The sequence below is a fragment of the Lonchura striata genome, chromosome 14 (assembly GCF_050655825.1).
Source record: "Lonchura striata isolate lonStrDom1 chromosome 14, ASM5065582v1, whole genome shotgun sequence".
Taxonomy (NCBI): domain Eukaryota; kingdom Metazoa; phylum Chordata; class Aves; order Passeriformes; family Estrildidae; genus Lonchura; species Lonchura striata.
In genome coordinates, this window is record NC_140716.1 from 288,825 (window position 1) to 305,652 (window position 16,828).

General features: G+C 36.1%; 1 protein-coding gene across 4 annotated transcripts in view; it reads right to left on the reverse strand.

Annotated features, from left to right (window-relative positions):
- Positions 1 to 304: 304 nt before the first annotated feature.
- The window catches only part of KCTD5 (potassium channel tetramerization domain containing 5), a 31,897-nt gene continuing 15,373 nt past the window's right edge, over positions 305 to 16,828 (reverse strand). For 2 of the 4 annotated variants that reach the window (XM_085591925.1, XM_085591924.1), the window contains 3 exons: positions 13,397 to 13,522; positions 10,846 to 10,904; positions 305 to 6,395 (listed from right to left, as the gene is read on the reverse strand). In XM_085591925.1, the coding sequence (XP_085448051.1) occupies positions 10,860 to 10,904; positions 13,397 to 13,522 (171 nt within the window). In that variant the 3' untranslated portion in view covers positions 305 to 6,395; positions 10,846 to 10,859. The remainder of the gene's footprint in view (positions 6,396 to 10,845; positions 10,905 to 13,396; positions 13,523 to 16,828) is intronic. The other 2 variants (XM_077786925.2, XM_021543827.4) reach the window with 1 other exon arrangement.

Consider the following 16,828-nt stretch of genomic DNA (forward strand, 5'->3'; position numbering starts at 1 on the left):
TGTGATTATATATCCATAGAAGAGACAACTATTTCCTCCTACAATAACCAGCATGTCACAGCAACTGCAAAGGAAAATAATTTCCCAACTGATATATATCTGAATAGACCTAACTTTTTTGTGACAAAGTCTTTGGGGCAGCAGTAAAGGATACTTCTTTACAGAGAAGAAAGCATTAATGCTTTGAATCACTGCACAAATGTGCAACTACATTTTACATCTCAAGTGCTAAACTAGAATTGTCACAGGATATGACACTATTAATATCAATTAGTGCATTTAGAAAAGACAGATGTAAGACATCACACTTTAAAAGGGAAAAACCAGGTTTATTTCATGCAATTTACAATACACTAGTGTTATGAAAAGGAAGTTAAAAAAATACCCATACACATTTCATTTGTTTGTTTTGAAAGTGATGGTTAACTGTAACCACCTTCAAATTATTTGGGAAGCCCTAGCAGATTTTTTTCCAGGGAAATTTCCCTGGAAATTTCAGTTTCTTCAGTTTCTTGTCTAGTGTCTGTGCTATGAGTTTTGGTTAATGCAAATGCATTAAAACCAAATCCTAACTCAAATTTTGCTGCAGTAAGAACACTTCAGAGATAATGAATTGGCACAAAATAAAGTGTTATTGCTAATCCACTATCCAGGAAATGACATGTTGCAAGTATGGCCACTTGGGTATAAGCACAAACAGCTGATGCACAACTAATTTTGAGACCAGTGATTTGGAGGGAAAGGTTAAAAAGAAAAAAAATGTTGAATTGGGTAGGTGATCCTAAAGAGTGCACAGGAAGTTGATTTCTCACAGCTAGGTTGAGGTAAGAAGCAGGTGGAAAAAGCTGCCATTTGATACTGCTTCAGTCCGGTGATCTAATTCCAGTAGAGAGGTTGGTAACATTCCTTTTAAGAGGGCCTTGGCACTTGCTTCTTTCTAGCAAGTACACATGAGCCAAGTTAATGTGAGTAAAGTTGTGCATAAGCTTTTGGAGAATCTTCAAAAGTAGCAAGAATCATATAGATAATAAATACTTTTATTCTTACTCTTTACTCATTTCAGATGACAAGGCCTCAAAATCACAACAGGTCTTGGGTCAAAATTTAGGCTTAGCTTTCTAAGGCAAGGAGAGCTCTGTCACAGAACCTCTTCCCTTTCCACTCACCCCCAAAGTAGCAAAATGACTTTAAAAAAAGTTTCTCTTGTTATAGTACTTATTAAGATACAATATCCTCAAGTTATTGTGAAATGTCTTTCCAGACAGCCTCCAGAAAGCTGTATTTGCAGAAGTATCTACTCACTGAACTTCTGAGAAGTTTATGCCTTGGCAGACATCATTAAGTAAAGTTCAACTAAGTTGCAAAGAAATATTCTGTGACAATTTCCTGGGGCAGAATCTTCCTCAAAGCTTCTCTATTACCAGTGCTGTTCATAAAAGTTGTTATATTTCAGCAAAGGCAATAATAAAGTGGACGGTAAGTGTACTGTCTTCTCTAGTGTGCTCTTACCCCATCTGGATACTGAAAATCCAAGCCATATAGGAACACTTACATATGCAATTGGTTCAGACATTTGTAAAAAATATTTTAGAGTCCATGAGTTGAAATGGACTAGTTGTTTTTTAGAAATTGTATGTCTCTTGAATCTCAAATGAGCCCTGGAAAGCATTTTAGCCCTTAGCATTTTTGGTCTGAAAATGAAAAGAGTTCCTTCTCTCAGTCATTTAGGCAAACTGGACAATAAGATCTATTTAGCCCTTTAAAGCTGCTGTTCATTAAGAAGCTTTTAAAGACAGCTCCTGATTTTTGTGGAACAAAAGAAAACTTGCGTGACATTGAGTTCAGAGAGCATTCCGTGTTGTTTTTTTAAACTGAATATTCATACTATTTAAAGAATCAATAATTCTACACAAAACCCCACATAAGATCCCAAGATTGTCCTCAAAACTAGAGATAGCTGCAACCTAAACTACAATGAAGTAACAGGCAGCATCCTCAGGCTTAAGTATTTCAAAACTGTTAGAAAAGACGTTTCTCCAATCTCAGTTTTTAACGCTACTCTCTTAAGATAACAGACACTGTTAAAGGCATAACAAAATTTCATCTCTTTTCAAGAGCCCCACAGTTCAAGGGCTGATTGAAAAAGTTAATTCAAAAAGTTCAAACTTTTGATGTGCTGAGAGAATAAAAACAGGAGAATGGCACTTTCTGATTTTATCACATCTTAAGTGAATAAACCAGATTTCAGGCTTTCATTTGACTTCCATCTTCTTCAAAAAGCCCAGGACAACTTCACTCTTCTCCCAGTACTTCCCAAGGAATACACTGTATACCTGGCTAATTATAATCCAGATTATATTTAATTCCACTGAAGCAGATACTACTGCATTTTTGCATTCCATGTTCATTTTTTTAGTAATAATAAAATTTTTTAACTAATGTATATTAATTTGCTGGTGGGAGCTCTCTACAGCTTAAACAGAGATGACAACTCTCAACAACTTCAACAGACATTCACAGAATAGTGTTCTGTTATAAGAAGCACTTTTCTGGTAACACTATCACCCTACTTAGCAGACTTGTTCCCTTGGTTGCATGCTTGCAACCAAGTTATCTTTTGTTTAATCTCCCAGTTTTCATTTTTCTCCTGGAAGAAAACCCCAAAAATACCTCAGAAAAAGAGGAGATTGATTCAATTTTTGAACCTGCAGGAAACAGTCCTGTTTCTAATCAATCATAACTGTGCATTCACACTGCTAGAAATGGAGCTACAGAGCTAGTGTCTAAAGAAAATCTCAAAACAAAAAAGTCAGATTCACTGAGCTTCATTTTTAAAGAAATATCTTCTAATGCTATTAGGCAGGATGAAAGGAACTTTTATCATTACAGGAAATCTGAGTTTGAAAAAAACACGGTACATTTTCCAACTTGTATGAGTATATGATTGTGACAATAGAAACTTTAGTAAAGAATCAAAAAAAGCTTCTAAATTCAATCAAGTCTTCAACACACAAATTACTGTGGGATTTAAAAAAATGCAATTAACTGTAATCCATGGAAATCCCACAGTAAGTAGGACAAAATCCCAGGTAACCTTTAGGCTGGAAGCTGCTGAGTCAGAGTATATGAACCATGTGACATTCATGCCTTTGAGGCCTCAGAATTACTTGTTCATTGCAGACAAATTCTGATTCACTTGCCGCTTGAAGATGTCAAAAGCATGTAATATAAAAATGGCAACTCCAAAAAAGGAAAAAATAGCCTCTGAGAAAACCTAAGGCAAACAATATGCTGTTTCCAAGCTCAAAGCAAGAAATTGCTATAGCAAATTTGAAATTCTGTTTTTAAACAAGTTTTGCAAGAAGTTTGTAATGTAAGTGCCTTTAAGGAATTTTATCTCTCTACCTTCTGGCTTTATTCCTTCTGCTACAATCTTTTCAAACTCAGGATCTAAATTTCTAACCTGGAATATTGTTCTGATTTAACAACAGAGGAGCTGTGTATGTCCAGAGTTAAGTCCAAGTGGTTTGCAGCACAGCTTTGCAGTTCCAGCCTGACAGTGAACCCCTCAGCTCTGTACAGTCACAGACAATTCTCAGGTAGGTACTCTCCAAATGGCAGAAAAAGAACAAAGGACTCCAATTTTAACTGTACAGGTACATTACTTCCTCTTTGCAAGATCTTAACAGATGAAGCAACGTTTGCAAAGCCTGGTCATGCAGATTGGACTCTAATGCAATTACCTTGTTATTGTCACTAACTTTATTTGAAACTGCAACAGTCAAACAAAAAGAAACAAAACTTATTTAGGGATAAATGCTTAATGCCTTGAAAAAAGGTAAAGAGAGTATTTCCATCTATCTGAAAGCCTCACATAATCTGAAAATTAAAGCAATAATGACAATAGCAAGAACAGGAAAGTAGTTAGTTCAGGTGGCCTCAAAGAACAGCATATTTAAAATAATTTATAGGTACCTGCTTACTAAAGTTCTCTCTTTTCTTTCCTTCTTAAAATCTTTGTGAGATATTGGAAACAAAGTGCAAAAAATATTAAACACTAATTTCCCTAAAATTAGCTATGGCAGGGATACAATGTAAATTAAACTGCAGGTAATCTCAGCATAGAACTAGGTTTTAAATCTGAAAATATTCCAGTGGGGGAAAAAAAACATACTTAGAAAAAAACCACTCTTTTACATACTCTAAATTTGTTCAGTTTGCTCAGTTTGTTACTCATGCTTTGCTGATGGCATTCAGGAAAATTTTACTTTATTAAACAGTCTGTCCTTTTTGGGTTTAATAAAAGAGGCAAGAGAAATGCTGATTCAGAAGAATCACTGTAAAACTGGTATTTTAGGCATTAAAATCCACTTAGATCAATGCTGAATTACTCTGTAGAGCACACCAAGAAAACAACAAGTAACATGGTTGGCTGCAATGAGCCAGAGAGCTCAGAGAATTTGGTGGAGTCATACTGCTTAAAAACACAGTGACTACTGCAGCAGAGGAAATGTTTTAATATCCAGCTAACACAGACAATTGTTATGCTTATTTTCAGATACACAAGATAATATGTCACTATTTAGGGGACATCTGTGTGCTCATTTTAAGCTGATAAAATATGGGTACCTAAAAAAGTATAAAAGTATAAACATTTCCCCCTACACAATTACAGTTTTAGTAAATTAAATTCAGTTTTAACTTCTTAAAAAAAGACAAAAATTTTATGTGTTGTGGAGGGGCCAGCAGCTTCCCGTGCAGACCACATCCAAGTAACAAAATGCATTACAAATCCTTTCAAGCATTAGGCACACAGACAAAACATTTAGCCCATTGCTTAACCTGTTTAGTAGAAATGTTTCTTACAAATTGTTTTGCCACATTTTTATCAATGTCTAAGTCCTTTAAAAAATGAAATAATAATAAAAATAAAAGTAGACCCTGGGTGTTTGAAAATCAGGTTTTTGTGTAAAGGATTACCTACAGTATATGCATAAATTCTGAAATTACTAAGAATGAAAACTGTAATGTCTTTAGAATTTAAAACCGTCTTGTAGCTTTTTGAAACTCCCTTCCATTGGTTCCATGAGTCAATGAAGCCAAGTTTTACACTGTCCATTTTGTTAAGTGTTTTAAAGATGTGCTAAAGATTTTGCTCAAAACATAGTGTGTGTCTTGTGTATTAGCCTTTATCAAGGACAAACTAACAAAGCTGCACCACATTCCGCTCAAACACTGTTCTTAACTGCATAGCTGAAACTGTAGAGAAAAAGAAAGGTTGATTACAGTGAACCTGAATATCCATAGTAATCAGGTTTTTCAACTGGATGAGTTTATGTTCACACTAAGGTTGATTTTAATCCGAGGCATAGAGACAGGGACCTAGGACTAGCCAGCTGTATTTCTGTAAAACCTTCAGCTCTAGAAAAATCTCTACCCTAATCCACACAGTTCAATGCTTATAGGCATTTTATAGAAGCACAAACACACATGAGTACAAACACCTCCAAAGAAACAGAATGTTCAGTTGGTCATTTTAAGTGAATTTTGATTCTGCTTTCAAGCATGTTATCAGGACTGGAGCATAACTTTTGCAGGAGACTGTTTTAACAGAGGGAGCATCAAGAACAACTCAGAGGAAGGCCATTTTCTCTGAGTTTAGTCTTCCCTTTGGGTATTAAAATAAGCTATACATCCAGTCAATATATACACTCTTCAGAGAAACCTTTTCTCTCTTGTGTTAACTTTTACACATGCTAGTTTCAGTTGATCTCCTAGGCTGTTATTACATAACAGATATGTCGCAGAACCATAAGGAATGTGCAGTATAATACAGTCAACTGGGGCTGACACTGATTCTGAAACAACGTACGCCCAAATACTTGCGTTTCTGGGCTGTAACATTTGTGTGTGTGTATGTGTGTGTGTGTGTGTGTGTGTGTGTGTTTGTGTGTAGCACCAATTACATTGTCCTTTTAAGGTTTACAATGATTAGTAGGAAAAGGTCTCCAAACTGATCAACATTGGGTCATCCAGCACCAGACATTAAGTGCTACATGTCTCCGAGGAAAATATGAGTGCATGGTCATTTCTTTTCAAACGACCATTGTCAATAAGCCAACAAGAGAGCAAAACCATGCACTGTAACCAAAACTTAACACACATTCCCACACCATCTATTCCCATTATGTAATCTTGCAATGCTTCCAGAAGTTGACACCAGTTTATAGGCAAATATGGTTGAACCCAGATTAACAGAAAATTGTCTAAATCAGATTTTTTCTTTTGCAGCCAAGCCTCTTCAGTGTGACAATTCACTGCATCTTCGAATAAAAGAAAAAAATTGTCATCGTTCAATACTGTCTTCACATCCTGGAACCTCGTTCTTGCAAAATCTGAAACAGACCAATAAAAATTCTATAAATGAAAATTAGCTCAATGTCATTCCTAAAGCATGGAGATCAAGGAGCAACATAATGGCTACTTTAAATAACTGGTAACGTGTCAGGGACCTGGTTCAAGGAAATTCCTGGGATCTGTGCATTAAAGCTGAAAAAAGATTGATATGTACAATCTATTATCAAATACCATTAAAACAGGCGCAAAACACTGCTAGGAACTGAGTATGATTAATATAAATCATTAATACATTAATAAGACTTAAGAGTTGGCAATTGTGCAAAGTAAGCCAGTGCACCTCAACCTAGTGTGGAAGATCCTGAGATCCTCTGTGGTAAATTCACGTGGGTATTTTACTAGGAATGGAATTTAATCTTAATTTTTCCTGTTCCAGAAAAATGTCCATAGCTTTCTGAAGTTTCAAACTGTATTCCATAAATTAGTACTTAAAATATGAACTAGCAAATTAAAATGTGCAAAAGTGTCACACTGGGTGCGTTGATGCAAGAAGCTTTTAAAGGCCAAGTACAACCTGGCAATATTTAAATCAGCAACATCCATTTTACTTCCAATTTGACTATTTTTTGTCCTTTTCTGTTTCAGTTTATTTTGTCCCCTCCAGAGAGGAAAGGAACCAAGTCTTAGGACTGACTGTTCAAGCAACTATATTTTAATGTTGCTGCTCTAAACTGAATCACAACCAGCAATAAAGAGGTAAACTGTCAAGCTGCATAGGACTCTAGAACTGTGTCAGCAGGCTGTAGAACCAATCATGACAAAAGGCAAACAAAGCATTAAAGCAAAGCTTCAAACGTACTGAGAGCAAGTACTTAAGAATGTTAATCTGTAAGTAAAAGTCTTATGACACTTAATTTTCTTTTGCTTCTTGATAATTTTCTTAGTATTGGGAAGGGCTCTTTATTTCAAAAGTTGAAAGAAAGTAAAGGCACAATCCCTGGACAATGGCAGAGCTTCCCTCAAGATGGATTTTCCTTCTATTATGATCTTTGTGTAGCCTGATGTTACAACAAACACTCAGTAGCACATTCCACAGAATCTGCCAGCACACACAAACACTTCAGTCTCTGTGCTTGTAGGGTAAAGGCTGGCAGTTGATTCACACAACAGTCTCAAGGATGGTTTTAAATTTTAAAAGCTGACATATTTGGTTTCCTTTTAATATTGTTAAAATGGTTATTATGTCTTTCAAAGTGACTGAAGTGAAGCAAGGTCTCACCTGCTTTGCCCATCTCAATGGGATTTTTTAAGGGCTGGAGTTCATGAAACACCCATTACCATTTGTATAGCTCAGGGACAGTTCAGAGGCAATGTGGTGTTAGCTCAAAAAATTAAAAATCCACTTTATCACTTGCTCACTGTACTCCCTCTTACACCTGGATCTAGCATAGTGTATACCAATTTCTTTTTCATTTCAAATTCAGCATTATTGTTTTGAAGTTATGAAGTCAGATGTCAGTGCAACTACTCTGAAAAATTTCCACAATACAGAAAGACATTTTCCACTGGCCATATCATGCTTTAAGGTACATTTTAGAAGCAAACACCTCTTATTTTATGAAGGTCATTAATGAATGTTACACATGACTATGTGTACTAAGCAAAAAGCATTCATGTGAAACTTACGAAAGAGATAAGTGAATTCTGTGGGGAAAAAACAGGCTCTATAAATTACTCAGCAACTGCTTGTGTAATACATGCCAAAGGGACTAGATAAACATACAGAAGACAGTGCCACTATTACCAGCTCATGGTATTAGTGTTACTGTAGCTTCCATAAAGTGACCTGGATGAAGGGTTGAAGCCAAAATTCACAGACTGAGTTCTACTGGAAGGTGGGGAAATATATCAGGAGTAGGTATCATAAATGCTTCATACTTAAACTCCTTCCTCAACTATTTGCTGTTGATCAGAGTAGGGAACAAAGTGCTGGAGCAGATGCCCACAATAGAGGATAACAGTCTGACACAGCAAATGGAATCAGTAAGTGAAACCATATACAACAGAGACAAAAACATGGCTGAAACAAATACCTGTGCAACTAGAAAATAATACTGGATCAATTACTTTTGTTATCATTTCCAAATTAATATGAAGTATTTGAGTTCATTCATTCCTAGAAGAGTACTTGCAAGATTAATAGCCTTAGAACTATTTTCTGAAGCATCAGGAACATATGCATCAAGATAAATCTGAACCAGATTTGGACACTGAACTTTGCGCACTTTACTGAACCAGTAATCCCAGCATAAGGAAGAAAATTCTATTCCATTGGGCAATATTTTAACACACTTTTCCTGATGCTTCTGTAACCGTCACCTCTGCTGAAGAGGAAATCGTAGAATCACAAGATTGAGTTTGTTTGGAAGGGATCCTAAAGATCATCTCATTCAAACCCTGGCCATGGGCAAGGACACCTTCTACCATCCCAGGCTGCTCCAAGCCCTGTCCAACCTGCCTTGGACACTTCCAGTGATGAAGCAACCACAGCTTCTCTGGACAACCTGTGCCAGGTGTCTCACCACCTTAATGGTAAAGAACATGCTCATAATTATACCCAATCTAAAGCTAGCCTCTTTCAGTTTAAAAACCTCACCCCTTGTACTGCCACCATGAGCCTAGGTAAAAAGTCTTTTTTCATCTTTCTCATAAGGCTTTTTAAGCATTGGAAATGCTTAACATCGGCTTTGGGGCTCTCTTCTCCAAGCTTAACAATCCCAACTGTCTCAGCCCGTCTTCACAGGAGAGGTGTTATAGCCTGCAGGCCATTTTTGCATCTCTCCTTTGGACCCACTCTCACAGGTCTTGTACTGGGAATCCCAGAGCTGGATCCAGCAGTCCAGGTGGGATTTAATGAGAATAGAGTTGAGGGGAAGAACCACTTCCCTCAACCTGCTGGCCATGCGTCTTTTGTTGCAGTCCTGGATAACTGGCTCTCTAGTCTGCAAGTATTGCTGGCTCAAATTCTGGTTTTCACCCACCAGTATCCCCAAGTCTTCTGCAATGCTGCAGTAAATCCATCTATCACCCAGTCTGTACTGATACTGGGGATTGTACCAACTCTAGTACAGATCTGCTGTATAGAGGATTTCCCTTATTTTCATATTTCTATTTTCCCCATTTTCATATTTCTGTTTTATTTTCCCTATAGGCGCACCAGATCCAAAGCTGGCTTAAAAATTCTCAACAATGCTGAATGAACTCCCATATTCTAAGGGCCTGAGTGTAATTTTTTCTTAGGGAAGCAGAGCATGAAAACTATTTCTTCACACTCAAAATAAAGCTGCTGCTGCTGCTAGAAATGTGTTTTAAGGACTGTTTGCCTCTCAGGCAGCTTAAGAATATTACAATCAATTCCAGCAAAGTGCCAGTTTACTTTGTTTCAATAAAGCTTCAGATTTGATTGATTCCTTTCAGCCATTCCTGAAGACCTGTCAAAAGGCTTTACACTACCCTAGCAATAGCTTTTGTCAGCATCATTTCAGAAAATAACGTAGGCTCTTTTTCAGCCATGTGCAATGACTTCATAGAATCACAGCATATCCTGAGCAGGAAGGGACCTACAAAGCTGCTTTACAACTAAAAAGTACAGCTGTATAGGCAAGAAGCTGAAGTTTCATCTCATGCAATGGTAAATATCATCAATTTATACAGGCTGAAGTGACCACCCACACTGTAGCACTGAATATTCAATGGTACGTTATCTTCTAGAAATGATAGAGTGGAATAAATATGAGTAGAACTTAAAGACACATTAGGAAAAGTGCCTAAGTTGTTTTTTCAGATGCAGCTTTTTTTGTGCTCTTCCACTTGTAACTTTTAATGTAACTTGATCTTCAATCAGATGTCAAAGTACAGTGGAAAGGATCTCTCCCCACAGTTGTTTGCTGTGATAAATACAACTGTAGCACCAAGATCACACTATTTACTTGTATTTGCTACATTTTTACTAAAAAAATCCTTAGTTTCAAAATTACCAGTTAAGACCACCTTTGGACTATGCTACACCTCAGTCAAGTGAGTTAAATTATTGCTAAATAAGACATTTACTGAAAATGTATACAGGAAGTTTGTATCACATGCCTCTACATGTAAAAAACCTATCTGACAGAAAAGCTGATGCACATAAAAATAAGAAAGAAATGAATGAATGAGAACCAATTCTGGTCCTTGAATCTACATTAAGAACTTTCCTTCTCAGCAAAGCTTTAAAGGTACTACTCACAATACAGTTTATAAAAGCAATACTAATTATTCTGTGAAAGAAGCAGTATCCAGAACACAAATTCTACCTTTGCCAACCATGCCACAACTATAATCACAAACACACACACCACCAGAACTAGCCGAAGGACAGCACTAGTGGGGGTGGGAATTGGATGGAGCAGAAAAGAATCTGGTTAAAATCCTAGGGCAGCTAGTGCTCACCATGACATTTACACTTAATCTGAGTCATTCATATCGTAATCCGTTTCTTCATCCTCACTCTGAGTGTCATGCAGCATGCAGCACGTATAGAAGGAAGGGAAAAGAAGAGATTGCAAGTGAGTCAGAGCTGCAACAAAGTACATTCCACTTACACCTGAAGCATGTGGCAATGACATTTATTCACTTTTACCTGTGACTCCACTCTTTGTATAAAAAAGTATGACAGCTGACCATTTCAAGAAGGAATGCAATGGATTTCATGACAATTTCCTCTTCCAAATATCCTTAAGTCATCAGTTAGAAGCCAACAGTCAGGTCCATAAAGTGGTTTGAAAGAGAAGTCTGCTTGTGGAAATACAGGTTATCTTTTGGTTGTGCTATGGCTACCAGTAAAAGCCAGGGGAACCATTTAAGATGAATTTCCTTTGTTTAGGTGTATTAGAAGGTTACACAGAAGTCATCTACTAACTTATTATTCTGTTAACTAAAAAAAGAAAACACAAGGAAAAAGTCCCTAAGAAGGAATGAATGTGAAGCTTGATTAGATGGCTATTGAAGATACTTTCTCCTATTCTGAAAATCCAGGACTATTAACTATAACTGAAGTACTTGTCAATAAAATATACATACTAGCAGGTTTGTTTGTTTGTTTGTTTGTTTGTTTCTCTAAATCTGCTGTAAAAATAATAGGAAGAGTTTCTTATAAGTCAGTCCCATTGCATGAACATATTATTCTGTATATAAAAGTGGATACCAGAATTTCAATCATATGTACTTTATGAAGACCAACTCAGACACTACCAAGGCTAGAGGATAGTGCTTGCTAAGAGGGAACTATGGAAACATCTCCCAAAGTCAGACTCCTGAACACAGCTGTCAGAAACCTCTTAAGAAAAAAAAAATTTCCTTTTTTCCCCAATCACAACATATACCTATATACAAAAATATGATCATTTAGAAGCTTAATATATAAAAGAATTATTCTTCAAGTACTGCCTATTAATTGCTAGGAACAGCTTAACTCTTCCAGGACAAAAGGAGGGAATGCTTATATCTCCAACCAAAATTAACAGTAATTCCTATTCATCACAGTGGTCAAATGATGCTCTGCTCTCTTCTCTGAAGCAATGACAAAGCTGCACACTAATGAAGATGTCTAAGACAGCCTCTCTTAGCGCTACTCCATTTACATTACAGTCGTAATGCAGTCTTGACTAGCTTTTGGTTTTTGTCTTTAACACTTATTTTTGACCCATATTTTCTATTTTCTATTACATTAAGGATGCAACATAACTCTGGCAACTTCTAAAATTACCTGAAGATGCACTACCATTCCTTATGAAGATCTTTATTACGCTCTAGAATTCCACATTTTATTTCAGGTAGATATCTCAGCCCTAAATTATTACCACACACCTCTAACATGGCAACTTTCAAAGTCTTCCTCAAGCATCCTGGCAAAAGCAGACCTTAACTAGGGTTTTGAAAGAGGAAGACATGGCTTACCCAGTTTCACTGTTTACCCCTAACTACATTAATCCTTTACAACTCTTTGGAAGTTTTATCTCTACAGTTGTGAAGAACATAAATTACTCATTTCACTAGGCATCCAACATACAGCTCAAATTATAAAAATTATTCCATATGTGTAGCTGCATAAGCATGCTACGAAGCACAGAAAGTAATGAAGTTTTATCTATTTGAGGCCTCAGTACCGAGACTCAGACCCATTAGCATTATTTCAAAATCAATTTCTTTGAAGGTGATTTTTGAAAAAGCAAGCTTTGATGATTTACCAATTGTTTTCCAGCTACATAAGGGAAAATCAAAAGCTTTTAAGACAACTACAGATGTATCCAGTTTGTCTATAGTCATCTCCTCATACAAAGCAGCAATACAATGATAAAAGCTGTTCACTATTAATGATACTGAATACACTTACATTACAGAACTGCTCTGCCTTATGGTTAGTCAGCTGTGGGTTTATGTTTTCCTTTGTACAAATTCTGAAATACAACTGAGTAAAATGCTAAGATACTGTGCCCATTACAATGTTTTTGTAAAGTTGGTTACAGAAAGTAAACTTGGTAGACCCCGAAAAACATTAACAAGTACCCCTATTTTATAACATATTGCACATGACTGTTTTACAGAGATAGTATCTTTCAAGTTCCGTTCTCCAGCAAGGTTTCTTCAGCAGAAGTCAAGCAAGAAAAACAGTTTTTAACTGAACCAGTGTAATTCAAATGTATGTGAAAAAAACCCTAGTTTCTCAGCTGTAAAGAGCAAGTATTTGCCAATACCTGAAAAAAAACAGGTACTGAAAAAGTACAGAGTATTGTATTTAAGTAATTCAGGCATGCGTAACAAATGCATGCTAACTGTACCATTTATAGTCCTTCATAGAATGGACAGGGAATCATTATTAGTCCTGAACAAGGGGGAAGAAAGGACAATGAAGCAATAGTCCAGAACAGAGGTAGATCTATTATGACTTGTGAAGCCCACCCAATCCAACACCATTTCTTTAGTCCAATGGCCAGTAACTCACCTTTGCTTTTTCACTGGGTTCACTGGTTGTGCCGTAAGGAGTGTTATGCAATTCCTTTGAGACAACACACAGAAATTCAGCCTGATCTTCATTGCCATAGTTATAGGAAGAACCAATACTGACCAGCTGAAAGATGAAATTTAAAAAAAAAAAAAAGTTAATTGTATCTCCACATAAAACAAATTCCATAAAATCTCATGATTAGTACAAACACTCCTCCCTCTTCAGACTGTAGGTTGTGCCTGAAGCAAATACGTTTTGATGTAATGCATCAATGCAAATACATTTTGATGCTGACAAATACATTGACAATACACACTCTGATGATAAGATACACACAGTTTTTTTAAACAGTTACAGAATTAATGATTCACTGTGAAAGAAAAGACTGTGGAGACAGGCCAGTGAACAAATAGCCTGTTCCCTGTTTCTGTTATTTAGTAGAAACCTTCCTATCCTCCAATGTCAATTTTTAAAGTTTATATGTGGTATCTTAACGTGGCATGATTTAACACATAAATGGCTGCATGCAGGAACCTCTTTAGCCTGAAGGGATACCCATCACTACTTACAGAATAATGGTATTTCTATTAAAACTTATTTTGAATGAACAAACACAGTATTTGCATCTGATTGGAAAAAAACAAGACATGGTATGGTGGGACATCAAGATTAACATCTGAAATTCATACATACTGCTACAAGGAAGCTAATTAAGGAAATGCTACAAGCAGAAGCCATGTATAATGAAATGTGACATATTTACAAGTTTCTACAGTCTCTACATTGAGTGATAAATGACAATTTACTGAGAAAGAAGAATATATTCAACATTACTGCTACTGTTTATGCAGCATGTTTATCAAGTGGCAGAAATTGTCTTACCTTACACACAATACACTTACCTAATATACTAGAAGCTTTACATGCTTGCCTGCCTTTCCAAGCCAGAATCAATTCAGATGTAGCTGGTTCATTTATTTTAAAGTTTTATTTCAAAAGCACAAGATAATGTGTGATCTACAAGATAATGTCAGATCTACTGACACAGATCAAAGTCCTAAAAATAAAATTGTTGCACAGATACACTGTGTCAATTTGTCATTACCCAAACTATATTTAATCTATCTACCAAATCACCACACATATACAATAAGACTGCCCTATTCCCCAATCTCTACTGTACCATTTAAGTGCTCTAAAAACGGCCACATAGAAAAGGTCTAACTTTTTTTTTAGGGTAACAGCACTTAGAACACTGTAGTTATCTCTGTAAAGACAAATAGCATACTACCATTAGTCTAACAGAATACCAAAGAGAGTGAAAGATTTGTTAAAGCATGAAAGATGAAGTCAAGATGAAATCCTGATCCAGAGTTTGTACTTAAGGGATAAAATTATTCCCCCAACAAAAACTGAGATTAGACCAAGGTTAAAAGCAGCTTTGATATAGCACTGTCAGAGGAAAACAAAGCCTCACTGTACTTTCTTAAGGAGAGGAGAGAGATGTTCAGGCGTTCCTGCACTGCAGTAAGTCCAGCAAGCACTTCCACAGATGGACAGAACCAATGTCTACAAAGAGCAGCAGGCAGTATGTCTACATAATGAATCAACTTGATGTCAGGCCTAGGCACCATCAAAAATTTTGGAACCTGATAATATTACAGCATACAGCCTTCCATGAGCAGCACTGCCCATCAAAATTCATCACTCTCAAATTACACACTTTAACTACATTGAATGTGATCACCAGAAACCTTCCCTGCCTTCTCCTGTTCTAACATCACTCTAGTTCTGCAAAATATATAAATAAACAGTAATGAACACAGGCTGATCAGAAATTATTAACATATTTTTTCAACCAAAACTGTGTAATGAAGTTACAAACACACAGATTTTCTAGAAACACTGATGCATATAAAGACATATTTACCTTGAGATGTTAAATCAGCTAATCTTTCACAATGAATACTCTGCAGTCTGCACCATAACATATTTGTGCAATACAAAATCATGAAACCTACAGAGTAACTAGTTTCTTAGTTGCACAAAATGGACTAAGAAAGTCTACTGGAAAGCTGGAAAATCAACTCAAATTTACTTTGTATATTAAAATGATCTGTTGCTCATCTTCCGTATCAACAAAAAATGTGCACAGATTTTCAGAAAAAAATAGCAATTAAGTTGCCTTAAACCCAAAAAAGTGGTATAAAGTTTACACTATACATTATATAGCCATTATAAGCTATTTAATACAAATACAGTAACTGCTTCAATTATTAAGGTAAAAGGTAGGACATTAAACAACATTTTAAAGGCTAGAAAACATTCAGAAAGTTTGCATACATATTTAAATAAAGCCACTCAAAATTCACCTTCTCTGAAGTTCAAAGAATAAAATTCAAGCATACAACTTAATTAATATACAGTTGACTCTTCTTCTTGGAAAATGGCAACAACTTGTTTATGAGGTAAGCTATGTTAACTACCAGAAGGAAAAATACTTCTTTACTTATTGACACTCTTAAAGAAACAAATGACCTCTCTGAAAGTAGATACCATACAAGACCCAAACATCAGCCAAATCATCAATCCTGTTTCAATCAGGGTAACAGGTCTTCAGCTGATAGCCACTAACAAATGCTTCACAATCCAACCACATAAATCAAGCTATTGAACGTAAGTCTTTTTAGGAGACATGGCAGATTGAATACTTTCAGCCAGTTGGATAGGACTATCAATTTAGCTGACTGCAAAACATCTAATGACTTTTTGCCACTACTGATCAGTTGATAAAAGGGATTTTTACAAAATTAGACCCAAGTTCTTCAAAACTCCAACCCACAATACTCTCATAAGCAGTTTCGTATGTGTGCAGCCAAAAATGTAGCATTTGCATAGTAGCAACTGCATGCTAGAAATGTCATTGTAGCTTTCTGAAATTATAAACAACAAGGCTGATAGCAGAAAAAGAAACAAAGGAAAATGAATGCAGATTAGAATTGAATTGTTCTGTCAGGAACTGTGATCAGAAGTATGTTTTAGCACTCCTATTCCATAAGTCACTTCATTGTTCCCAGTACTGGTGACAACACTTTAAGAAGGATGCTGATAAACTGGAAGACTACCCCTGCCATGTCCATCTGCCCCCCACACTACCACCCCCCTTCCACACTCCAAAAGAAGCCACAACACATCAGAGTAATCTGAGGTATGAAAAACAGGTCAAAGGATTTCAGATTATCCAGACTACTATTTCTCAGACTTTCTGAAAGGACAAACTGTTTTTGTTTTGAAGCCACAGTTGCTTCATGTAGTTTAAATTACCAAGAACTTAAGGAAGGATAAATATATATATATATATATATATATATATATATATATATATATATATATTTCTGCATTGGTTTATTCCTTCCATGGCTTGTTGAT